The sequence below is a fragment of the Carassius auratus genome, chromosome 24 (genome assembly GCF_003368295.1).
Source record: "Carassius auratus strain Wakin chromosome 24, ASM336829v1, whole genome shotgun sequence".
NCBI classification, from domain to species: domain Eukaryota; kingdom Metazoa; phylum Chordata; class Actinopteri; order Cypriniformes; family Cyprinidae; genus Carassius; species Carassius auratus.
In genome coordinates, this window is record NC_039266.1 from 11,982,092 (window position 1) to 12,002,814 (window position 20,723).

The following is a 20,723-nucleotide window of genomic DNA, read 5'->3' on the forward strand; positions in this document are numbered from 1 at the left end:
GAGAAGTTTGAGCTTGTTGTGAACAAAAATGATACCATCCTGCACAGAAGACCTTTTCTTTGTGAAGAAAGAAGTAAAAAAACACTATTTTCAATAAAGTCATTATTTTAGTTTTCTTTGTGCACAAAAAATATTCTCATATCTTCATGTCACATGGAGTATTTTAATGATGTCCTTACTACCTTTTTGGACCTTGAGCGTGTCAGTTGCATTGCTGTCTATGCAGGGTCAGAAAGCTCCTGGATTTAATCAAAATGATCTTAATTTGTGTTCCAAAGATGAATGAAGGTCTTATGGGTTAGGAACAAAATTATGGTGAGTTATTTAATGACTGAATTTCCATTTTTGAGTGAACTATACCTTTCATACTTGGCAGAGATTTAACAAGATGCTGGAAACATTCTTCAGAGATTTTAGTCCATATTGATATGGCAGCATCACGCAGATGCTGCAGATTTGCCAGCTGCACATGCATGATGCAAATCTCCAGTTCCATCACATCCCATTGGTGGAAAGGTTTGCAAAGATTCTCTATTGGATTGAGATCTGATGTGGAGGACATTTGAGTTAGTGAACTCATTGTCATATTCAACAATGACTTGTGGTCATGAACATTGCCAGCAACAACACTCAGATAAGCTGTGGTGTTTAAACAATGCTCAGTTGGTACTAAGAATCCCACAGTGTGCGAAGAAAAAAAACATCATTACACCATCACAAGCCTGAACTATTTATAGAAATCAGGATTGATCTATGCTTCCATAATGTTTGCCAAATTCTTATTTTACCATAAAAATGTTGCAGGAGAAATTGAGACTTGTAAGAACTGACGACCCATTTCCAATCTTCTGTTGTCCAATTCTGGTGACCCTGTGTAAATTGTAGCCTCAGGTTCTTCGCTGACAGTAGTGGTGCATAGTGTGGTCTTTTGATGATGTAGCCCATCTTCTTCAAGGTTTGACATGTTGTGCATTCAGAGATGCTCTTCTGCATACCTTCAATACCTTACAGTTGCTCATCTATTAGCTCAAACCAGTCTGGCCATTCTCCTCTGACCTCTGGCATCCACATTCATTTTTGCCTACAGAACTGCTGCTCACTGAATATTTTATCAATTTCTGACCAAACCATAGAGATGGCTTTGCATGGTAATAGATCAGCAGTTTCTGAAATACTCAGAAAACAACAACCATGCCATGTTCAAAGTCACTTAAATCGACTTCATTCCCCATTCTGATGCTCCATTTGCAATTCTGCAGATTGAATTGACCATGTCTACATGACTAAATGCATTGAATTGCTGTCAATTGATAAGGTGATTAGATATTTGCATTCACAAGCGGTTGAACACATGGTTTGGGTCACTGATTAAGCAGTTGATTTTCTTGTTTCTGTGCTCTGCAGATTTTTGTGCAGAATCATGGGTAATGTATTTTTTTCACCAGGAAATCCACTGTTAAACCCAATTATAAAAAATGTTATCCTGACATGCTCACAGTGTTGCTCTTTGTCTGTTTAAACTTAGTTGAAAATGAGCAGGTGAGTATATACACTTTCTGTTTTTCATTTTACATAAAGTGGGTATTTCCCTCTGTTTTTTACATTGTCGATTATGCTGTAGGAAAACAGTGGTAAAACTCATATTTCCATGTCCTACGTTATTGCTTTTTTTGAGTTATTTCTATCCAAAGGCACCAAACTCCAATAAACAGGCAACGTTATTTATCAAGGTGTTGAAATCATGTCATTATGTGTTAGTGGCACTTTATAATATAAACATATGTTACTGTGGCAGTCACCCCGCATTATGCTGTTTTGTTATGATGTCAGTGTGGCTGGCTGGTAATTACACTCAAGTTGTGTTTCTGGACCGCAGGCGTACAGGTGGAACACAACCTGTATGGAGAATGATGTTTCGGACATTAGCCATAAATCTTGGCTTTCTATGGCACAGCAGACTGCAACCGTGGCAGGTCTGAAAACAGACAGGCTGCATTGACAAAGTGGACTTCTAACTAATAAACAAGTTTTAACAGATGTCTTGAGGTGTCTGAAACTGCAGGTGTTAAATATATTTACTAGCAGCTCCTGGTTTAGTAGTTATTGTATTTACCCATCCTTCTTACCGAGCAGACAGTTCAATTCGCCTGCTAAATTAGATCTACAGCGTCTATCAGTCTGAATGAATGAAAGTAATGTGGAAGCGTGCTGCTCGATAAAATGATTCTATAATCCATAAGGGAATTGTTTTAGCTGTTACGTTGAGGGTGAGAGAGCAGTAAACACTGAAAATTATTCCATCTGGCTTTCATTACAGACAGATGGCCTCAGTGGTTTCTCTGGTCCATTCATTGTTTCCTCGTGCCAGTCCATGGTTTCCAGAAAATAATCCAAATCCAGAATCACCGCAACCCCCCCCGGTACCAATTACATTTTTTTTTTCATAAATAAATAAAATAATAATAATCACATTGTGGGCTGAACATATAACTACATTTTTAGTAAAAAAAAAAAAACAAACAAATAAAAAAAACATAAAAAACATAATTAGGACTGATTACTTGAGTTTATTGTGAAAAGTTTTTAAACAATATGAGGTAGAAAACACAAATATATACAATCATATGCTTACATTAAGGAAATTATCGCAACCCTTCTGACATATATGTCAGTTTCAAAGAGTTCTGAAGTTTTCCCATTTAAAAGAACAGTTCACCCAAAAATGAAAATTGTCATCATGTCGTTCCAAACCAGTACGAGTTTCTTTATTATATCAAATATAAAAGAAGATATTTTGATGACAATCAGAAACCTTTCCCTATACTATTGAAGTCAGTGGGGACCAAAAACGATTTGGTTCTTTTGTGTTATACATCTTTTGTGATTGAACTTTACAGTTTTGGAACAACATGAGTCAGAGTAAATGATGATAAAATGTTTATTTTTTTTGGTGAACTATTCCTTTAAGCAGAAAAAACGCTGCACGTGCATGGCTAAAATAGCTGCTGTTCTCTGAAGATTCTGAAACAAGTAGTAACATTTGAAAACCATTAGATGAACGTCCAAATAAAACGTTTCAGACATAAAGGATTCCACAAACAATGCATAGATAACACTTTTGTGCACACTGGGAACATTAATAAACACGAGATAACTCTGAACAAATTTTATATAATGAAGAAACATTTATTTTTTCAGTAATGTTAGAGAACCTTGCCAGAGTAAATGATAAAAAAAAAATTCTTTTTGAGCGAATTATCCCTTTAAGGAATGACAAAAGGCACCTCAAATTAATTTGGACATAATATAAAAACTATCATTAAATATCATCAAATCACAATACATTTGTTTTCTGAGACAGTACACAATACACAGTACACTATGCATGCAGCACCTCATTAGAATGAATACTATAGACAAGCTATTCACAACATGCTATTTACAGTGTTTAACGATGAGGATGTTTCATATTATGTTTGGTTGGATGTTTTTAGATGTAATATCCTGCCCTGCAGGATTATGCACACATTCTTAATTATCATTAAAAAATAATAATAAAATAAAATAAAAATACATCAGCAGTCCTTTCTTGCCCTAAAGCAAAACAAACAAAAAAAATACATAAAAATAAATACATGGGGCGGAAAAAAGAAAGGAAAATACACCTATAAATGAATGAGAACTTCCTCAACATGTAATGAAACTAAAAAGCTCTAAAATGTTCTTAACAACAATAACAGAAGATTAAAATTCCTTAAGTGCTTTTTTTCTCTGCAATACAGACACCACATTCCCTGAATTATCCTCTAATTACATGCTTTTTAGGCAATACAATGGCTAATCAGCTTGATCCATTGGAAAGGGTCTCCATCTATAAAGCAAATAGTTCAGTCAACATTCATGTGAAAGAAAACACAGCACAGGATGGTTAGAGCAGAAAAGGCCTCACAATGGCCACTATTACAGCCTAATCAACAGACCGAGTCGATGAGTGACCACGATTTCAGCACACGCTCAAATAACTGCGTATACCCTGAATGCCTTGCCTCCCGCGGGGTTCTGCAGGCTGCGAGAGAACACAGAAGTTAAATAAGCAATGTTTCCCAACCTTTAAACATTATTTAGTGAAAATCGCATTCAGTAGTGATGTCAAATGATTAATCACGTCCAAAATAAACGTTTTTGTTTACACACTATAAGTACTAAGTTATTTATTTTGTATATATAAATATGCACACATACAGTTTACATTCTGAAAATATTTACATTTATATACATTTATATTATTATATATTATATTATATATAAATATATTTAATGAATAAACATTGCATATTTTTATTAAATATATATATTACTTAGGCAACTTATGTACACCTGTTCAATTGCTTGGTAACAATATTTGCTAATCAACTAATCACATGGCAGTAACTCAATGCATTTAGGTATCTAGATGTGGTGAAGACGACTTGCTGAAGTCCAAACTTAGCATCAGAATGGGGAAGAAAGTGACTTTGAACGTGGGATGATTGTTAGTGCCAGACGGGCTGGTCTGAGTATTTCAAAAACTGCTGATCTACTGGGATTTCCACACACAACCATCTCTAGGGTTTACAGAGAATGGTCTGAAAAAGAGGAAATATCCAGTGAGTGGTAGTTTGTTGGACGAACATGCCTTGTTGATGTCAGAGGTCAGAGGGGAATGGGCAGACTGGTTGGAGATGATAGAAAGGCAACAGTAACTCAAATAACCAATCGTTATAACCAAGGTATGCAAAATAGCATCTCTGAACGTACAGCACGTCGAACCCTGAAGCAGATGGGCTACAGCAGCAGAAGACCACACTAGGTGCCGCTCCTGTCAGCTAAGAACAGGAAACGGAGGCTACAATTCGCACAGGCTCAGAAAAATTGGACAATAGATGATTGGAAAAATGTTGCCTGGTCTGATGAGTCTTTATTTCTGCTGTGACATTCAGATTGTAGGGTCAGAATTTGTTGTCAAGAACATGCACCGTATTTGTTAAAAGTGTTTGCAAACCAAATGTTGTTACACTTTTGTCATAGTTTAAATGAAAAAAGTGCACAATACACTACTTTTGACTGCATTATTACTTTTGTGCATAACAATGCAATTAATTGGGATTAATCACAGACAATAATGCTACTAATCACAATAAAAAAAATTAATCGTTGCCCAGCACTACATAATAAATATACACAGCATACACTCATATTATGTAAAACTTTAATTTTGGATGTGATTAATCGCGATTAATCTTTGACAGCACTATTATTTAGTGGAAGTAGATGTTCATGATATTTTGACATATCCTTTGTGATTATCTGATGGGATGGCTTAATTGTAGAACACGTTCATTCATCTGTGATTTTGTCTGCCATACCTTCGAAGTGACTTATAAATTTTACTCTCGCATGCCTGAAGTGGAACCACTGGTACAGCTCTATCCTAATCAGCATTATTAATAAAAGCCTGTGATTTTAAAAGCTTAAGGAGAGACAGGCCGCCCCATACTCTGCCTTACACTTAGGGCTGGGCGATATATCGCATGCAATGATCACGTACATCTCATTATTATAGCCGATTCCCTGTGATTACGCAATATCGTATTATTGCACATGAATTGTCTTCGATAATGAACGCGATATGGTATCGTCCAGCCCTATTTAAACCTGCTCCACACATGCCAGTTTGTGGATAAAACCTACCTTTCTGAGACTATGCCGTTCTGGTAAGAGGAAATGTACAGCTTCCTGTTGTCTGTGGGCATCACATCAACATAACCACCTGATTCGTTTCTTAAAACGCCGGCATGAATTGCAGATCTGCATATACTAGATTTCTGCAAAACAAAATTAAAATTAATATGAAGTCTTTGGTGGGGCAGCAATCTCTTTGCTTTCAGTATGATTTTGAAAACTAAAAAAAGCTTACATCTGAATACATTTTGGTGCCAATGACTCGAGAAAGGTGAGGACTTGCTTGCAGGCAGTTCCGAGGACAGTAAATCCTTGTGGGAAGAAAAGACAGGTTGGAAAGATTTGTTTGACAGTGTAATAAAAGTAGTTTCAAATGCTATAGGCAAGTTTCGTTTTAAAGTAGATTACAAAAAAGAACATTTCACCTGGGGGTTTGGTTCATTACAAATGAAGTTTTACCTTGGACAGTGTCTTGCAAGCTTCTGGTAAGGGCACAGCGCAGAAACTGTAGTCTCGCATGTGATAACTTTTACTGAAACAAAGGAAAGATGATGAAATTAATAGTAAAGGTACTGTATGTAACGATCTGGATCATGCAAGACCCCTCTGTTTTGCATTGGGGTCGATTTTATTGTTGTCAAGGTTTACTTTACAATGATAATTGACTGATTTTTGCAACATTGTGCTTTTTCCTCAGCTACTTATACTGTATATTTATTCAATACCTTTTCAAATTGCTATAACTATTTTTTAAAAGAAGTTTATTTTATACAGCAAGAGTGCACTAAATTGACAAGAAGTCAACGGACAAGAAGTGACAATAAGGACATTTATGTTATAAACAAATTATATTTCAAATGTTCTTTTGAACTTTTTATAAAAAAATTTTTTTTTAAATTTCCACAAAAATATTAAGCAGCACATCTGTTTTCAACATTGATAATAATAATAATAAGAAATATTTGTTAAACATCAAATCAGCATGTTAGGATGATTTCTGGTGGATGATATCGCGCTGAAGACTGGAGTATTAAACAATTATTATTTTTTACTGCATTTGTTTATAAAATCAATGCAGCCTTGGGGAGCTTGAGAGAATTCTTCCAAAAACAAACAAAAAAAAATTAATTCTTACCAACTCCAAACTTTTGACTCGTAACGTACTTTATATAGATGGATATGAAATACAGATTTAAATGTAAATTATTTTAATGGGTGAGAATATAATGCACAGTATTACAAGAAGTCATGAAACTAGCATAGCCATGTAGTAAATTTGTTGGCAAATTAATATTCAGTAGCCTGTATAAATATAAAATATTTCACTACTGAATGTCACAACTGAAATATGTATTACAGAGAACCATGTAATATATTCTAAATTGTCATTTACCTGTAACTTTAGATACTGTGAAGGCATTGGCACTCTGGTATTTCCTGCAACATTTTCATTATGTTAGATGAGTTGTCTCTAATGCACATGAAAGTCAGTCTTGAGCAGACTGCTTACCCAAGGGACTGAAGTCCATTTTTGTATGATTTGATGAAGAAGTCCTTTCTGCCCTGTCTTGTGACATCCATCCAGCCTCCATCATTGTCAATGACACCGTAATGAATGCCTGCCCGGCAAATACTGGATTGCTGAGGGCGAAAATAAGATCAGTGTGAAACGTTTATACTATATGTGATAAGATAAACTGAAAAAAAAATATATACATCTTTATGCCTGGCTTACCATGTCATAATACACAGTTCCAACCACTTTCGCTTCACTGTCTAAACAACCAGCAGGGCACTCGTACCTATTACCGATAAATATATAAATAATAATAATAATAATAATAATAATAATAATTTGGGAAAAAATAATAGCAGAAAATGGACTGAAAATTTGGATTGTTATTGTTATCATGAAAAGACCCATGTGATTTATATGGGAAGGTTTTTTTTTTTTTATCTCACCTATTGCATGTGGTGCCTTTACACTGATCTCTTAGCTTTGTGTCACATGTCACAATCTGGGCTGCATAACAAAGCAGAAAAAAACACAGGTGGTTCATTTATGTTAAGATATGCTGTATAATTTAGCAGCACTGCAGAAATGCACAGCTCTGTTCCTGCAGTTCTGTAAAAGGAAGCTGTGGAATTCCAGCAGGAGCTCATGGTGGCCAACAGCAGGAGATCTCAGCTTTCAGTCCAAACCAAAGGAAGCAATTTAAAACCCACAAGTATTCATCGTCCAAAAAGCAAACATACTCAGCAGGGAGATCACCATTATGAGAACAAAAAAAACTTCCCTGCTGCACAAAGTGACTTGCAACATTAAATACATGTTTGAAAAAAAATCGACAGATCCATGCCTGGTGAACATCAAAACAATCAGAGTTAAACAGAAATTAATTTGCATGCTAGCAATTTTTGGGTGCAGTCTCATTCAGAAAATCTATTTAGTTTTTCAAGCACAACTTTTATTTCTGAAAGTGGTTCCCCATGACGCTGGAAAGTATAATCGGAGAACCACAGCTTACACATCTGCTCTTTGCTCACAAATGCATTTGGGCGTCTGGTTGGACTTGGGGCCTGTAAACGGGGCCCAGGGCTATGAGGGGCCTCTGGTTCTATAGAATTTCTTTCGTCTGTTTCCTCACGTGGGATTTGTCTATTGGTTCCATCTCCTAAAAAATAAAGCAAAGAAATGAGCAGTCTTACATTTTGCCTTGATATTATTCTTCAAGCAATCTATAAATGATTCATTAAACACACACACACACACACACACAAACACACATTTTATAATATATATATTACTACTTAAAAGTTTGTGATCAGTAAGATTTTTTTTCATGTTTTTTAAAGAAGTCTCTTAAAGGGGGGGGTGAAATGCTCGTTTTCACTTAATATCCTGTTAATCTTGAGTACATATAGAGTAGTACTGCATCCTTCATAAATCCAAAAAGTCTTTAGTTTAATTATATTCATAAGAGAAAGATAGTCTGTACCGATTTTTCCCGGAAAAACATGAGTGGCTGGAGGGGTGACGTGTGGGCGGAGCTAAAGAATCACGAGCGCGAATAGGCTTTTGCGTTGAGAGCATGTGGAAGCTGTGACACCGTGAGGGAAAACCCATCATCCAAAACAAACCATGGCTAACAGTCAGATTCAGCCGTTTATTTATGATCCAGAATCAGATCCAGAGGCTGAAACTGAACGAGAGCAGCAGCAGCAACGACTCGCTCCGAGCGGGGCTCGAACCGGGGTCTCCGGCATGGGAGGCGGACGCACTAACAAGGAGGCAGAGATATTTGAAGCAGTTTTACTCACCGCCTGCAGTTCCAACACACGATCGTGACCCTTTTTCCTTGGGATTGCATCATCCTTAAGAAATAAACGATACGCAAATCCGTCGTCAAACTGGGCCTTGTTTGTAAAACAAGCATCTTCGAAATGCAGGGAACAAACAAAAACACTTGCACAACTGCGTTGATGCTCTGTAAAAATAAATTCCGTCCACTGGTCCCTTAATGCTGTTTTTTTTTTGGTAATCTGTGCAGGGTTGTCTTGCCCTGGCAACCAAAAACACACTTCTTCTGTGACTTTTCGCGACGCTCTCACTCTGATCAGTGAATCGCTCTGATCAGTGAAATGTCTGTGCTGCTCAGCCTCGCTATATACGGGAGCGCGCGCTCTTCCGGGAGAAGTGCCCTTAGGACCCATATAAGGAAATTGCGCTCCATCTAACGTCACACAGAGCCATACTCGAAAAATACTTTCCGAAACTTGTGACAAACTGGAAGGAGTATTTTGGGAACAAAAATACACCTTCAAACGTACAACTTAATTTTTGAAACTTTGTCCATGTTTAGCATGGGAATCCAACTCTTTAACAGTGTAAAAAACTCAGTATGCATGAAATAGCATTTCACCACCACCCCCCCCCCCTTTAAGTTCACCAAGGATGCATTTATATGATTTAAAATACAGTGAAAATAATATTTTTGTCATATATGACCCAAGACATTTGAACAGTAGTGTCCATATGGACAGTGTTGAAAACTACTTCATTAAAAGCTCATAACAAACCTTTATAACAGAGGTTTTCTCTGCACATTCCTCCATAGCTGGCTGGACAGGCAGAGCAAGGGGTGCCATGCTTATATGGGGCATATCCCCACCAGTTACCCCTGTACAGGACGAAAAACACAAGGACAGACATCATTGACAAGCTATCATAATATAAATGTCAGAGAATAAGAGCAGTATTTAATAATAAATAAAGAATAATGAATAAGTTTATTACTTTGGTGAGTAGTTGCACACAAGATAAACAGCCTTTGCCCAGATCTGGCCCCACACATTCATGTTGTAGCACACATTGATTGCACAACCAATTCGACTGCTAGTTGCCCAAACAAGCTAGAATCAGTAAGGAAAACAGAGAATCAGTTATAACTGCCTAAAATAAGTGTATCCTATTGCCTTTGGCATTATCTTTAGCATAAGGAATATGTGCTATAGTCTATTCAGATCTCTCTTTTGTGGGTTTTCCCATCTTGTCCATACAATAGCCCCAATCTAAAAAAAGAACCCACAACAAAAGAAAACAAGTAGTTATATCCATATGACTGACTATATTTCTTGTTATAATCCAACTTTTAAAAAGAATCTCCTTTTGTGTTAATTATATTTTTTTTTCATTTTTGCTTTTACTTTAAATTAAGGCTTTAACTGTTTAGTAGTAGAAATATTTTGTGGCCATTTATGGACACTGCTCAGCTAAACTTATGAGGTCCCTCAAGGCTCTGTCCTGAGACATGTTTAGCTTTAATATGCTACTTTATGATTTACAGCCATTACAACTGCCTTCTAACATATAAGAATCATTGTCAAAAGGCACACAGATATTTGCACTCATGTTCACTGGTAGAAGACTGAAGCGCTTCAATGCTCTCCTTTCTGATGTTTTCCAAATGCCGTGTTTAGACTACAAACTATTTAAAAAGGCTGCAGCTGAAGTGCTGGCAACCTGAATGAGAGCACATATTAAATTGGTATTAAAATTCCTTCACTGACATCACATACATTTCAGAATAGTTTTCAGATCTGTCAAATGCATAAATGGGTTTGCACCTAAATACACATGTGATGTGCTTATGAGGTACTGTATGCTATTACTGTACCTGAGTGTAGTGGGTACAGACTGGACCACTGCACCTAAAAGGGCAGTGAGGGTTACATTCCTGGGGGTAAGGGAACGAGTAGTCTTTGACCTCATCATACCAGGCTTGTACATGAGAAGTAGTTGGACCGTATCTGGGGTGAACATAAAAAAAAGCATCATTAGTCCAAACAGCCTAAATTGCATTGGACTAATGCAACATAAAGTAAAAACGTTGGTTGACAGATATACTACTGGTCAAAATTTTGAGGTCTATTTTATTTTTTATTTTTTTTATTTTTTTAAAGAAGTGTCTTATGCTCACCAAGTATGCAGTTATGTGATCAAAACGCAGTAAACACAGTAATATTCTGAAATATTTTATTTTCTGGCTGAATTTACTCCAGCTGCCATTACTCCAGTCTTCAGTGTCATATTCTTTAGAAATCACACTAATATGCTAATTCAGTTATTATTATCAATGTTGAAAAAAGTTGTGCTACTTAATATTTTTGTAGAAACATTGCATGATACTTTTTTTCAGGATCCTTTGATGAATAGAAAGTTCAAAAGAACAGCATTTTTTAAAAATATATTTTGCAACAATGTCTTTACTGTTGCTTCTGAACTATTTAATCTGTCCTAAATAAAATTAATAATTTATTTCCAAAACTTTTGAACAGTAATTCAAACCACAGTTCATAATTTTTTTATGTGTTTTGTATTAATCTTGGTATTTTATGTGCTATTTAAAGTATATCTGAAATAGATCACAATATAGTCATGGTTGACTCCAGCTTGACTCAGACTCAGAAACCAAAATAAGAACATTCTTACATATCCAGATATCTAGTTAAACTTCTAGAAAGTGCGTCAAAACCCTTGCTAGAAATTCCCTCAAGTGCCAATATCTTTTAAAGATCTGTTGACAGTAACTTCAAACATCCTTCAAAACAGCTCACTGTATCAGCATGATGCCTTTGACTTCATCTCCAGGTGGACTGAAAAAAAAAATTGTGCCTTTACTGACTAAAGTTGTATAAACCAACCAACTGGATTACAGTTTGCCAGATCTAAAAATCAATCTCTAGTTTTTATATGCAATATGCATCAAGCAGTCAGTGAGCAGCATGTAGGTGGTCTTTGAGTCTGCTATCAGGTATTGAGACTGATGTCAATATAGCACTAGTTTATTTTAAATATATGTTAGACATACACCACAATTCCTGTCTGGGGGCAGTACGTTGTTATTATTTTAAGACTTCTTTTGCAAAAAAAAAAAATAATAATAAATCACAATGACCCTAAACTTTTGACTAGCAGTGTATTATTAAAGCTAAATTCCAGTTCCACAGCAGTTTAACTCAGTGACTAGTAAGCTCACATTGCTATAAAACACCAAAGGACATTCAGACCTTCCCCAGTGCACTCCCAGGTTCTGACCAATCTGAGGCAGCAGGCCAGCTGGGCCATGTTCCCACAGGCAGGTCTCAGCCCATTCCTGAGCACTCCGCTCCAGTTCAGTGTCCCACACCTAAAAGAAATACAGAGACATGGCAGAGAAATACAGATTCAGATGGAAAAAAGTGGCAAGTGGAGCGCTACTTAATTCCTAAACTTTTGTAGTTAAAGTCATGATCTGTTTATAATGGGGTTAACAGGAAAAGGATCCAGTCCTGTAAAAGCCAATGGCTGTTGCAGTCAATAATAGTATGACAGTTTTAGCAGGTTAGGTTTTATTTAGACTTCAATACAATGTCTGCTTGCAGGCTGGAGAAAAAAATCATTTCTCTTGTGCCCTGATTCAATTGGATTCAATTGGATTTTTTGATACAATAATGTTATATAATGTTAATAATAATGTTATACAATATGTTTCTGTATCTGTCTTCTGTAGCTCATGCTCTGTGTTGCTAGTTTTGGTCACAAGCTACATCATTCAAGGCCATTCACATACAGTATGTGTTATTTTGTCCATCTGACCCATATTTTGCTGTTTAATAAAAACATTTCGTTATTCTGGAAAAATAAAACAGCACTTTCACCTTGAATGGAAAGCATACAAAACTCAAGGTTGGAGAGAAACCTGAGCCAGAAATGTGGCGGGGGTGACGGGGGAGTTATCTGCCCTGTCACTGCCCATACATGTTACACTTTTTCCCAGGGAAGTCCCAAAGCACAGTCCAGCAGTAAACCTGCCCCAATAAGGTCCCTAAAATAGCTGAAACAATTGCCTGAGACATTAATCCTTGAAGTGAGCGCCTGCCAACTGGATGTCTGCTTGGTTTGCTTAGCCACCCATCAAAGTGGGCTTCATACTGTAGAGATGAAGGAATATTCTGCATTCAATACAAGTTAAGCTCAATAATTGCATTTTGATTCATGCCTCATTTTCTTAATAACAACAACAATAACAAATAACAGAATACAATTGGGCCATTTTTTTAAACGATCTATAATTTTAAAAAGCATTATTATTTTTCTGTTAAAAATTGTGTATCATTCTAGTTGTAAAATTGTTCTCATCATTGTTATGGTCATTTATTGTTTAATGCTGTTGTGGTGGTGAAGTTGTGAAACTGGAGAAAAAGTCAACTATATATATATAGCACCTATAAAAAAGTACCTACAAGTTCTTTACAATTTAAAACATTTAAAATAAAAACTGATTAAAATACCAAACTTATAAGTATATACGTTTAAAGACTAATAAAATATTTAAATTAAAGTATGGATTAGAAAAAAAAGTTGGAAACTGAAACTTAAGAAAACCTTAAGAAATAATAACAAAACGAATTTTCAGAAAACTCAAAATAAAAGCCAAAGTAAAACGATTAGTTAATAACGTTTTTACACTAAAATCATATTATTTACATCTATATTATTGAAACATACTGAGTATTTTAATATTTACAGATTGGCTCCATTCACTTGTATTTTAATTGCCTTGCTGTAACCCATTTTGTTTGTTTTTCATTTCTGTAATAATCAACTAGTACATGAATACCCTATTGAAAAATGAATATACCTAAATGTATTTCAAATACATTTATTTTGTGCTAAGCATGCTACAAATACACACACACACACACACACATATATATATATATATATATATATATATATATATATATATATATATATATGTGTGTGTGTGTGTGTGTGTAATATATAGTATGCTTGATTGTGCTAAAGTGGAACTAATATAAGGTACACTTTAAATATTGTGCACTTAAAGACTGATATTTGTTATGTGGAGGGGTTGGGATGAACTCAGATGCAGACAGAATGTACCAAACACAGGATTTATTAAATACAAAAGGGGAAAACAAAACCCACGAGGGGGAAAACAACGACTAGGGCTGAGACTAAACGATTTAACAAGACTTGGACAAGACTTAACAAGACTCTTAACACAAAAACACTAACTTCAGATACACAAACAAAGGACTCACAACGTCTTCTTCTAGGATACAGAAACATATAGAGACACTCACGATATGGTAAACAATCACAATGAACCGACAAAAGACAGAGCACACTAGGGGATCTAAATAGGAGAACTAATTAAGACACAACAGGTGGCACAGATACGGCAATCACGACAAGACTAGGATAACAAGGGGGGCGGGGCAAGGGAACGAGACAACACAAGCACATGGCCCAAAGACAAGGCCATGTGCTTGTACACAAAACACGGATCTGTCATGATCCTGCCTCAAGAATAGAGAAAAGTCAGGACGTGAAGGCAGAATCATGACAGATATTATTCATCGAAAACCGAACATCAGTTAGGGTTAGGGCAGGTGCGGACTGGCCATCTGTGTGATCTGGAGAATCACAAACGGCCGGTACTCCAGGACTGTAGGTGGCAGTAATACACCTTTAAGTTGTAGGCCAGCTGCACTGGCCGTGGCCGCCAAGTAAGAATAAGAAGTGGAAGAGTAGGAAGAAATTACATTAACGTTAGATAGAAGAAGCATGGAAACAAACAAACAATATGCATAACGCGGCCGGAGGTAAAAAAAAAAAAAAAAAAAACGGAAAGAAAAGGGTGGGACTGAGAAGGCGAGAGAGAAAAAAAGCGGAATTTAGATACTGAAGCCGCTATATTTCCCAAACTAACTGAAATATATAGCAATAATTTCCAGCAGCAGCGCCTCGCAGTTAAATATTAGCAACAGTGAAGAAGTGAGTCAGACAGCTATGCAGCAACATGCAACCAGTGGTGATGAGGGACAGAAAGATGAGCGGGTTCCACAGGCAGATCCAGATCCAAGTGGAACATGAGAGGAGAAAGAGAGGTACATGCTAGAAATGATGTTAAGAAGTGATATTCAGGTTGCTACATTTTTAATGATCACAGTAGTTAAAACAGCTAAACTTCAACATTTTAGCTGTAAAATGTCACATGCAGTAGCTAATATTAAGAAATATGTTGTGCTTTTACTTTTAAAAATGTTGGTAACATTACAGTTACAGTGCTTACAAACTCTGAAGATTTTGAATACAGAAGTTAAATTTGTAATGGTGTATTTTCATTTAGATGTGGTATTATTATCTGTGCAGTAAGATTAATTAATTAATAACTGCATAAATTAAGATTATTAAGTAACAAATTCATTTTAAGACAGCATGGAATATATTGTAAAATATAATGTTATAACAGCATATTATATAAATTATTCCTTGCCATCTTGGAATAAAACCTGTTTAAAAAAAAAAAAAAATCAATTCCGTCGTTGTTTATTCAGGTTGAGCGTAGACCAAGAGCAGAGAGAGACACCCACTCCAGCTCAACATCAGTGCTATTGCTATAATTTGGATGGTATGGTATCATGAGCCGAGTTTACGCACGCCGATTGCTTTGGGCTGGGCCTAGTCAAAGTCCAGGGCCGTTTTTTAGTCCCAGTCCGTCCCTGGGTTAGGGTACAGATCTGCAAATTTCCAGCAGTAAATGGTCTATCCTGCAAAATCTATAAACTCAAAAAGGGCAAAAAGGGATTCTGTTTGCACAGCGCTCTCAGTTGTGGAGGCCCCCAAGAATCCGACAGCACTTAGACAGGACCAGTAAAGGAAAACACGTCCCGTCAGCGCAGACACTCAAACTCTTTCACACACCATTGTTTACTTCATTTGACACCTCATCAGCTGTAAGGTTTTTTTTTATTTTTATTTTATTTTTTTGGTCATCTGGTCACATTCCAAGAAAATGAAAAATTCAGGAGAATTCAGGATTCAGGTCTCTCAGGAGCTATTTTTTTTTCTGTTGAGAGGGAAAGTATTAAATGAGAAAATGTAGAGTCATTGCAGCTGCTGTACAGCGTATGTGTGCCTGCTGAAACGAGGGTCTGTTGATTGCTTGATTTCCCCGCTGCAGTCTGGAATTCTGCTGTTTTGCCTGTAGAATTCCAAAACCGGTATTATGAGAGGCTGTGGAGGGCTGGAGCTGCGCATCATCACATTCCATGTCTCCACATCCATCACACCATTCCTATTGCGTTCACTCTGCTGAGCTGCCCATACTCCACTCCCGACACCCAGTTAACAATCCCTGCAAGGCATCTCTCAAACCACTGCCCGTCTTTCTGAAAAGCTGAAATATATATGGTCCATGCACAACTTAATTTTATCTCTTCTAAAATTGTAAACTGTATTAGTCTCGTGGATCTGGTTTGTTTAGTGTGCAAACTAATTATTTTAATTTTAGTCTGAAGCAAATGGTTCAAACCACCAGTCAAAAATTTGGAATCCTTAAGTTTTTCTTCTTTTTTTTTTCTCACGGAAGACTTTCCTTATGCTCTTCAAGGATGCATTTTTGTTCTCTTAAAAATACAATAAAAAAAACTGTAATATTGTGAAATAATGAAATTTAAAAGAACTATTTTTATTTATTTTTTATTTTAATATATTAAAAATGTAATTTATTTCTGTGATGACAAAGCTGAATTTTTAAGCAGCCATTACTCCAGTTTTTCAGAAATCATAATAATATGTTGGTTAAGTGTTTTAGAAACATTTGTTATTATTATGAATATTATGTGTTTTTGGGTTGGTTTGTTTGGTTTTCACTGTATATTTTATCAAATGAATGCATTTAAGAAATCTTTCTAAAAAAATATTTTGATTCCAAATGTTTGATTGGTTTTGTAAAACAGAGCAAAGTTAGACACACCTTAAAGGGACAGCTTCTAGTACAAACATGAAAATTATTTAATATTGATCCAAACCTTTCTTTTGAGGAAAGAAAGATTAAGTATGTGAAGAAACTGTTGAAGAAATTAAGACAAAAGGTTCATTTTTGAGTGAACTGTTCTTTTAATACCTCCTGGGAGCCGAGGGCTTTGTAATGTTTGGTGCTAATCCAGTCAGACTAAGCATGAGAAAATGCTGCTTCTGAAACAATATTTAACTGTGTTAAATACTGACATTCTGTTAGTTTATATACTCGAGTCAACATTGCGAAGAAGGGGATCTTCATCCGTTTCACAGAATGACTGGAAGAATAATGGGAATAATCATTCCTTCCATCTCGACAATGATCCTTCAAACAGAACAATATATGTGATTTACATGCAGACTAAAGTACGGATGGTGCTGAGTTTCTGCAAGTGTGTGGTCCTCTGTTAAACAGCCCATTGATAACTGACAGTGCTTGAGCAAAGATAACTACTTATGCAAACTTCAAATATGCATATTATTTTTATATTTTATTGACAATGACACTAATTGCCTGTAATTGTCTTGTCCATAAACCCCTGGAACCCCACCATTCATTTTGCAAACAAAGACCAGGTAATTACAAACAAATACACACTTGTCTTAGCATATTTATAAGGCTTAAAAGATCAGACATAAACCATTTATAATCTTCTCCAGTCCTATTTTAAAAGTTATTATTACTAACCAAAAATGTGTATAATTCCATCAACTTCAGGTCATGATAAATTGTTAATAATTTTATGAAAAAAACATGAGAATATCTATGTATAATAATTTAAGGTAAACATTTGAATTATCTATGCATAATTTTATTTATTCATAAAAATATATATATTTATAAGACTATTAATACCCAATTCTCACACTTTTGTGATAGGTTGAAAAGGAAATCATTTTATCAAAATGACTTGAAATGCCATGAAAAGTCAAGTCAAGAAAAGCCCATGAATTTGAAAACAACTGTTGACTGCAAATCAAGTCAATGCAAACAGACTGCAAAGTTGTACACATACGACTAAACCACAGTGGATAAATCTTCCTAATATGTGTTATTCAACATATTTTATCATTTGTAGCAGTGTAGAAATGTATTACCATGTATTCCATATTTGAAGCCCGTGGGTAGACCTGCCCCCGGAGTTTGTTGTGAAGGTCCAGGATTGCTTGCATGTCAGTGGCAGTGATTGCCCTCTTGCTTCTCTGTCTCTCCACCATCCAGTCTCCATCATTATCCAGATACTTCTCCAAGAGAATGCCGAGATCTGTGGCATTAAACAGTACCATGGCAAACACACTCCGGGTCACCAGCAGGAGAGAGAGACCCCACAGTAATGCAGAGGTTAAGTGACCCATGGTGGATGAGTTCTGATGATGACCTCTGAGGGAAACTGAAGAGAAGAGGAACAGCTTTTTAGGCTATAAAGCTGATAAATAAAACAGGTACAACAAAAAAGCCAAGGAGATGGGGGAAGGGTTGCCTTGGAAGAAAAATATGGAAAACTCTGACAAATCGTCCAAGCTTTGGTTTACATTTTGAAAATAGGCTGCAACAAGTTTTCCACTAGGAACATCATCTTGCAGATGAAGGGAAGGTACAAACAGGACACAACACTTGTTTCACATTTACAACAGGTATGATTGAAATTCTGATATTCGGCTTTTAAAGTAACTTACTTATCAAGCCGTCATAGATCGGTTCCCTACAAAGAGGCTCGCTGTTCATTACGATTTAAAAACACGCCCCTCGGATCGAGTCAGGTGAATCAATCGTTCCATTCATTTAAAAGATCCAATTGAAAAGAACGATTCGTTGTTCGTTCACGAATTTGAGAATTTCAGCATCAAACAGACTGTACGTCAGATGTATGACGTCTATGGTAGAACGACAAATATAATATAGCACAGACATAATGCATCGTGATAGCAGACAGTCTCTGAAAAGACATGATGCTGTGCCAGGTTACAATAAATAATCGCAACCTTTAGTTTTTTTTTTTTTTTTTTTTGTCAAAAGGTATCTGCCTCGACTCAACATGCAGAACGACTGACCATGACTTCACTAGCTACTGATGTATCTATTTTTAATAAGTTAAACTTGTGAATGCTGATTACCTGAGACACTGTATCCAGCGAATGAGCGCTCACTCAGCTTTTCTGCAGACTTGCCAAAAGTTTAAGTACTGAGAAATTCAAGTGTTGTGATGTTTTTGCGATTGCTCATCCATGGATCCCAAAGCATCTGTAATCGCGCTCATAAAAGCAGTTTAACGACCATCAGTGTGATGAGGAGACTCGGTTCCCCCTGAATGGGACAGGCTGAAGCATCTCTTTAAATGCACACTCAACTTCATTTACACTGTCGAATTTCTTTGCAAACCACACCTCCCGGGTTTCAGTCAACCCACCCGTTCAACCCGGATCCAAAGAAATATTTAGAGACTGGATATGTGTCTGTGTGTGTGTGTAAATGTGTGGTAGATATTGGCTAATGCAAAATACATCGTTATTATTGTAATGCAACGTATTGTTATCCAGTGAATATGCATGAACTCAGTGGTGGCATGGAGTCAACAAAGTCTAAAAAAATTGCCTTCGATTCTAATCCATGTTGATATGAGAGCATTTGTATTTCTGAAACATCCCCAATGTCTTGGTTTGAGTTCAGATTCATTGTTTGGGGAGCAGAAGACCAGGCAATATCTATAGCATAATCCAGTTTTGTTCAGTAAGTGGCCACCATAGCCTGAAATGGTAACTGGGTCTGGGAGCCTCTGGAATAAATGGCCATCTGCTGTCCTAAGTACTTCGCCGACTGATGTGTAGGCCTATTCAGAGGTGTGCTTCAGCAAAGAACTGACATAACATTCGGCTATTTCACATACTGTTGCCTTTCTGTCAGAATGCACAAGCCTGGTCATTCCACTCACACCTCTCTCATTAATAAAGCATTTTCATCCACAAAAAAATGCTGCATGCTGGTTATTATTTTGTTTTGCACTATCCCCTATAGAGTCTGTTGTCCCCCCCCCAAAAAAATATAGGTATGGTATATATGTAAACCAGTGTGGCACTAAATCATTCAGTAGTTGGATCACATTTCTTCCCAATTTTGATTTTTGAAGCACAGGACATTATCTGCATTCTTTAATAGGTGTAACAAGTGTATATGCAGGGTTTTAAGCTATGAAGTTGGTTTTCAGGATTTAGAATAATTAAAATGAAAGTTGATTTATTAAATTTACTAGGCACTTGGTCATTAATCAAATAAGGTAATTTGTGATATCACAAAAGTCAGTTTTTCTTGCTTCCATGTTAATTTGCAAAACTTTAAAAGTAATCCTGCATTGTACTGTAAAAAAAAAATAAAAGACAAATAAAAATGCTGTATCTGCTAAATTCAGAAAGTTTTTATCATAACATGACCATCAATCTTACCCAAACAACACCATTTATATTTAGATATTTAGCAAATAACTTTACAGAATATGAATTTTTCCTATTTGCTATATTTTTCAGAGCTCACAATGTATCTTAATGCAAATCACTGTCCTATCTGCTAGACAGTAGCTCATGTGCATACATTTGAACTCAATCCAATTTTTTTGCTGACTCTTACATTTATATT

At 36.1% G+C, this 20,723-nt stretch overlaps 1 protein-coding gene across 1 annotated transcript; it reads right to left on the minus strand.

Moving 5' to 3' along the window:
* Positions 1-3,211: 3,211 nt before the first annotated feature.
* Positions 3,212-19,427, minus strand: crispld1a (cysteine-rich secretory protein LCCL domain containing 1a). The gene is made up of 15 exons (XM_026201033.1): positions 19,211-19,427; positions 18,194-18,486; positions 12,292-12,410; positions 10,899-11,031; positions 10,019-10,134; positions 9,802-9,902; positions 8,250-8,396; positions 7,684-7,744; positions 7,457-7,523; positions 7,232-7,362; positions 7,115-7,158; positions 6,181-6,253; positions 5,957-6,032; positions 5,731-5,864; positions 3,212-4,066 (listed from the first exon to the last, which is right to left on the minus strand). Exons 2-15 carry the CDS (start codon positions 18,449-18,451, stop codon positions 4,015-4,017), a joined length of 1,512 nt encoding a protein of 503 aa, XP_026056818.1. The 5' UTR covers positions 18,452-18,486; positions 19,211-19,427; the 3' UTR covers positions 3,212-4,014.
* Between the last annotated feature and the right edge of the window lie 1,296 nt (positions 19,428-20,723).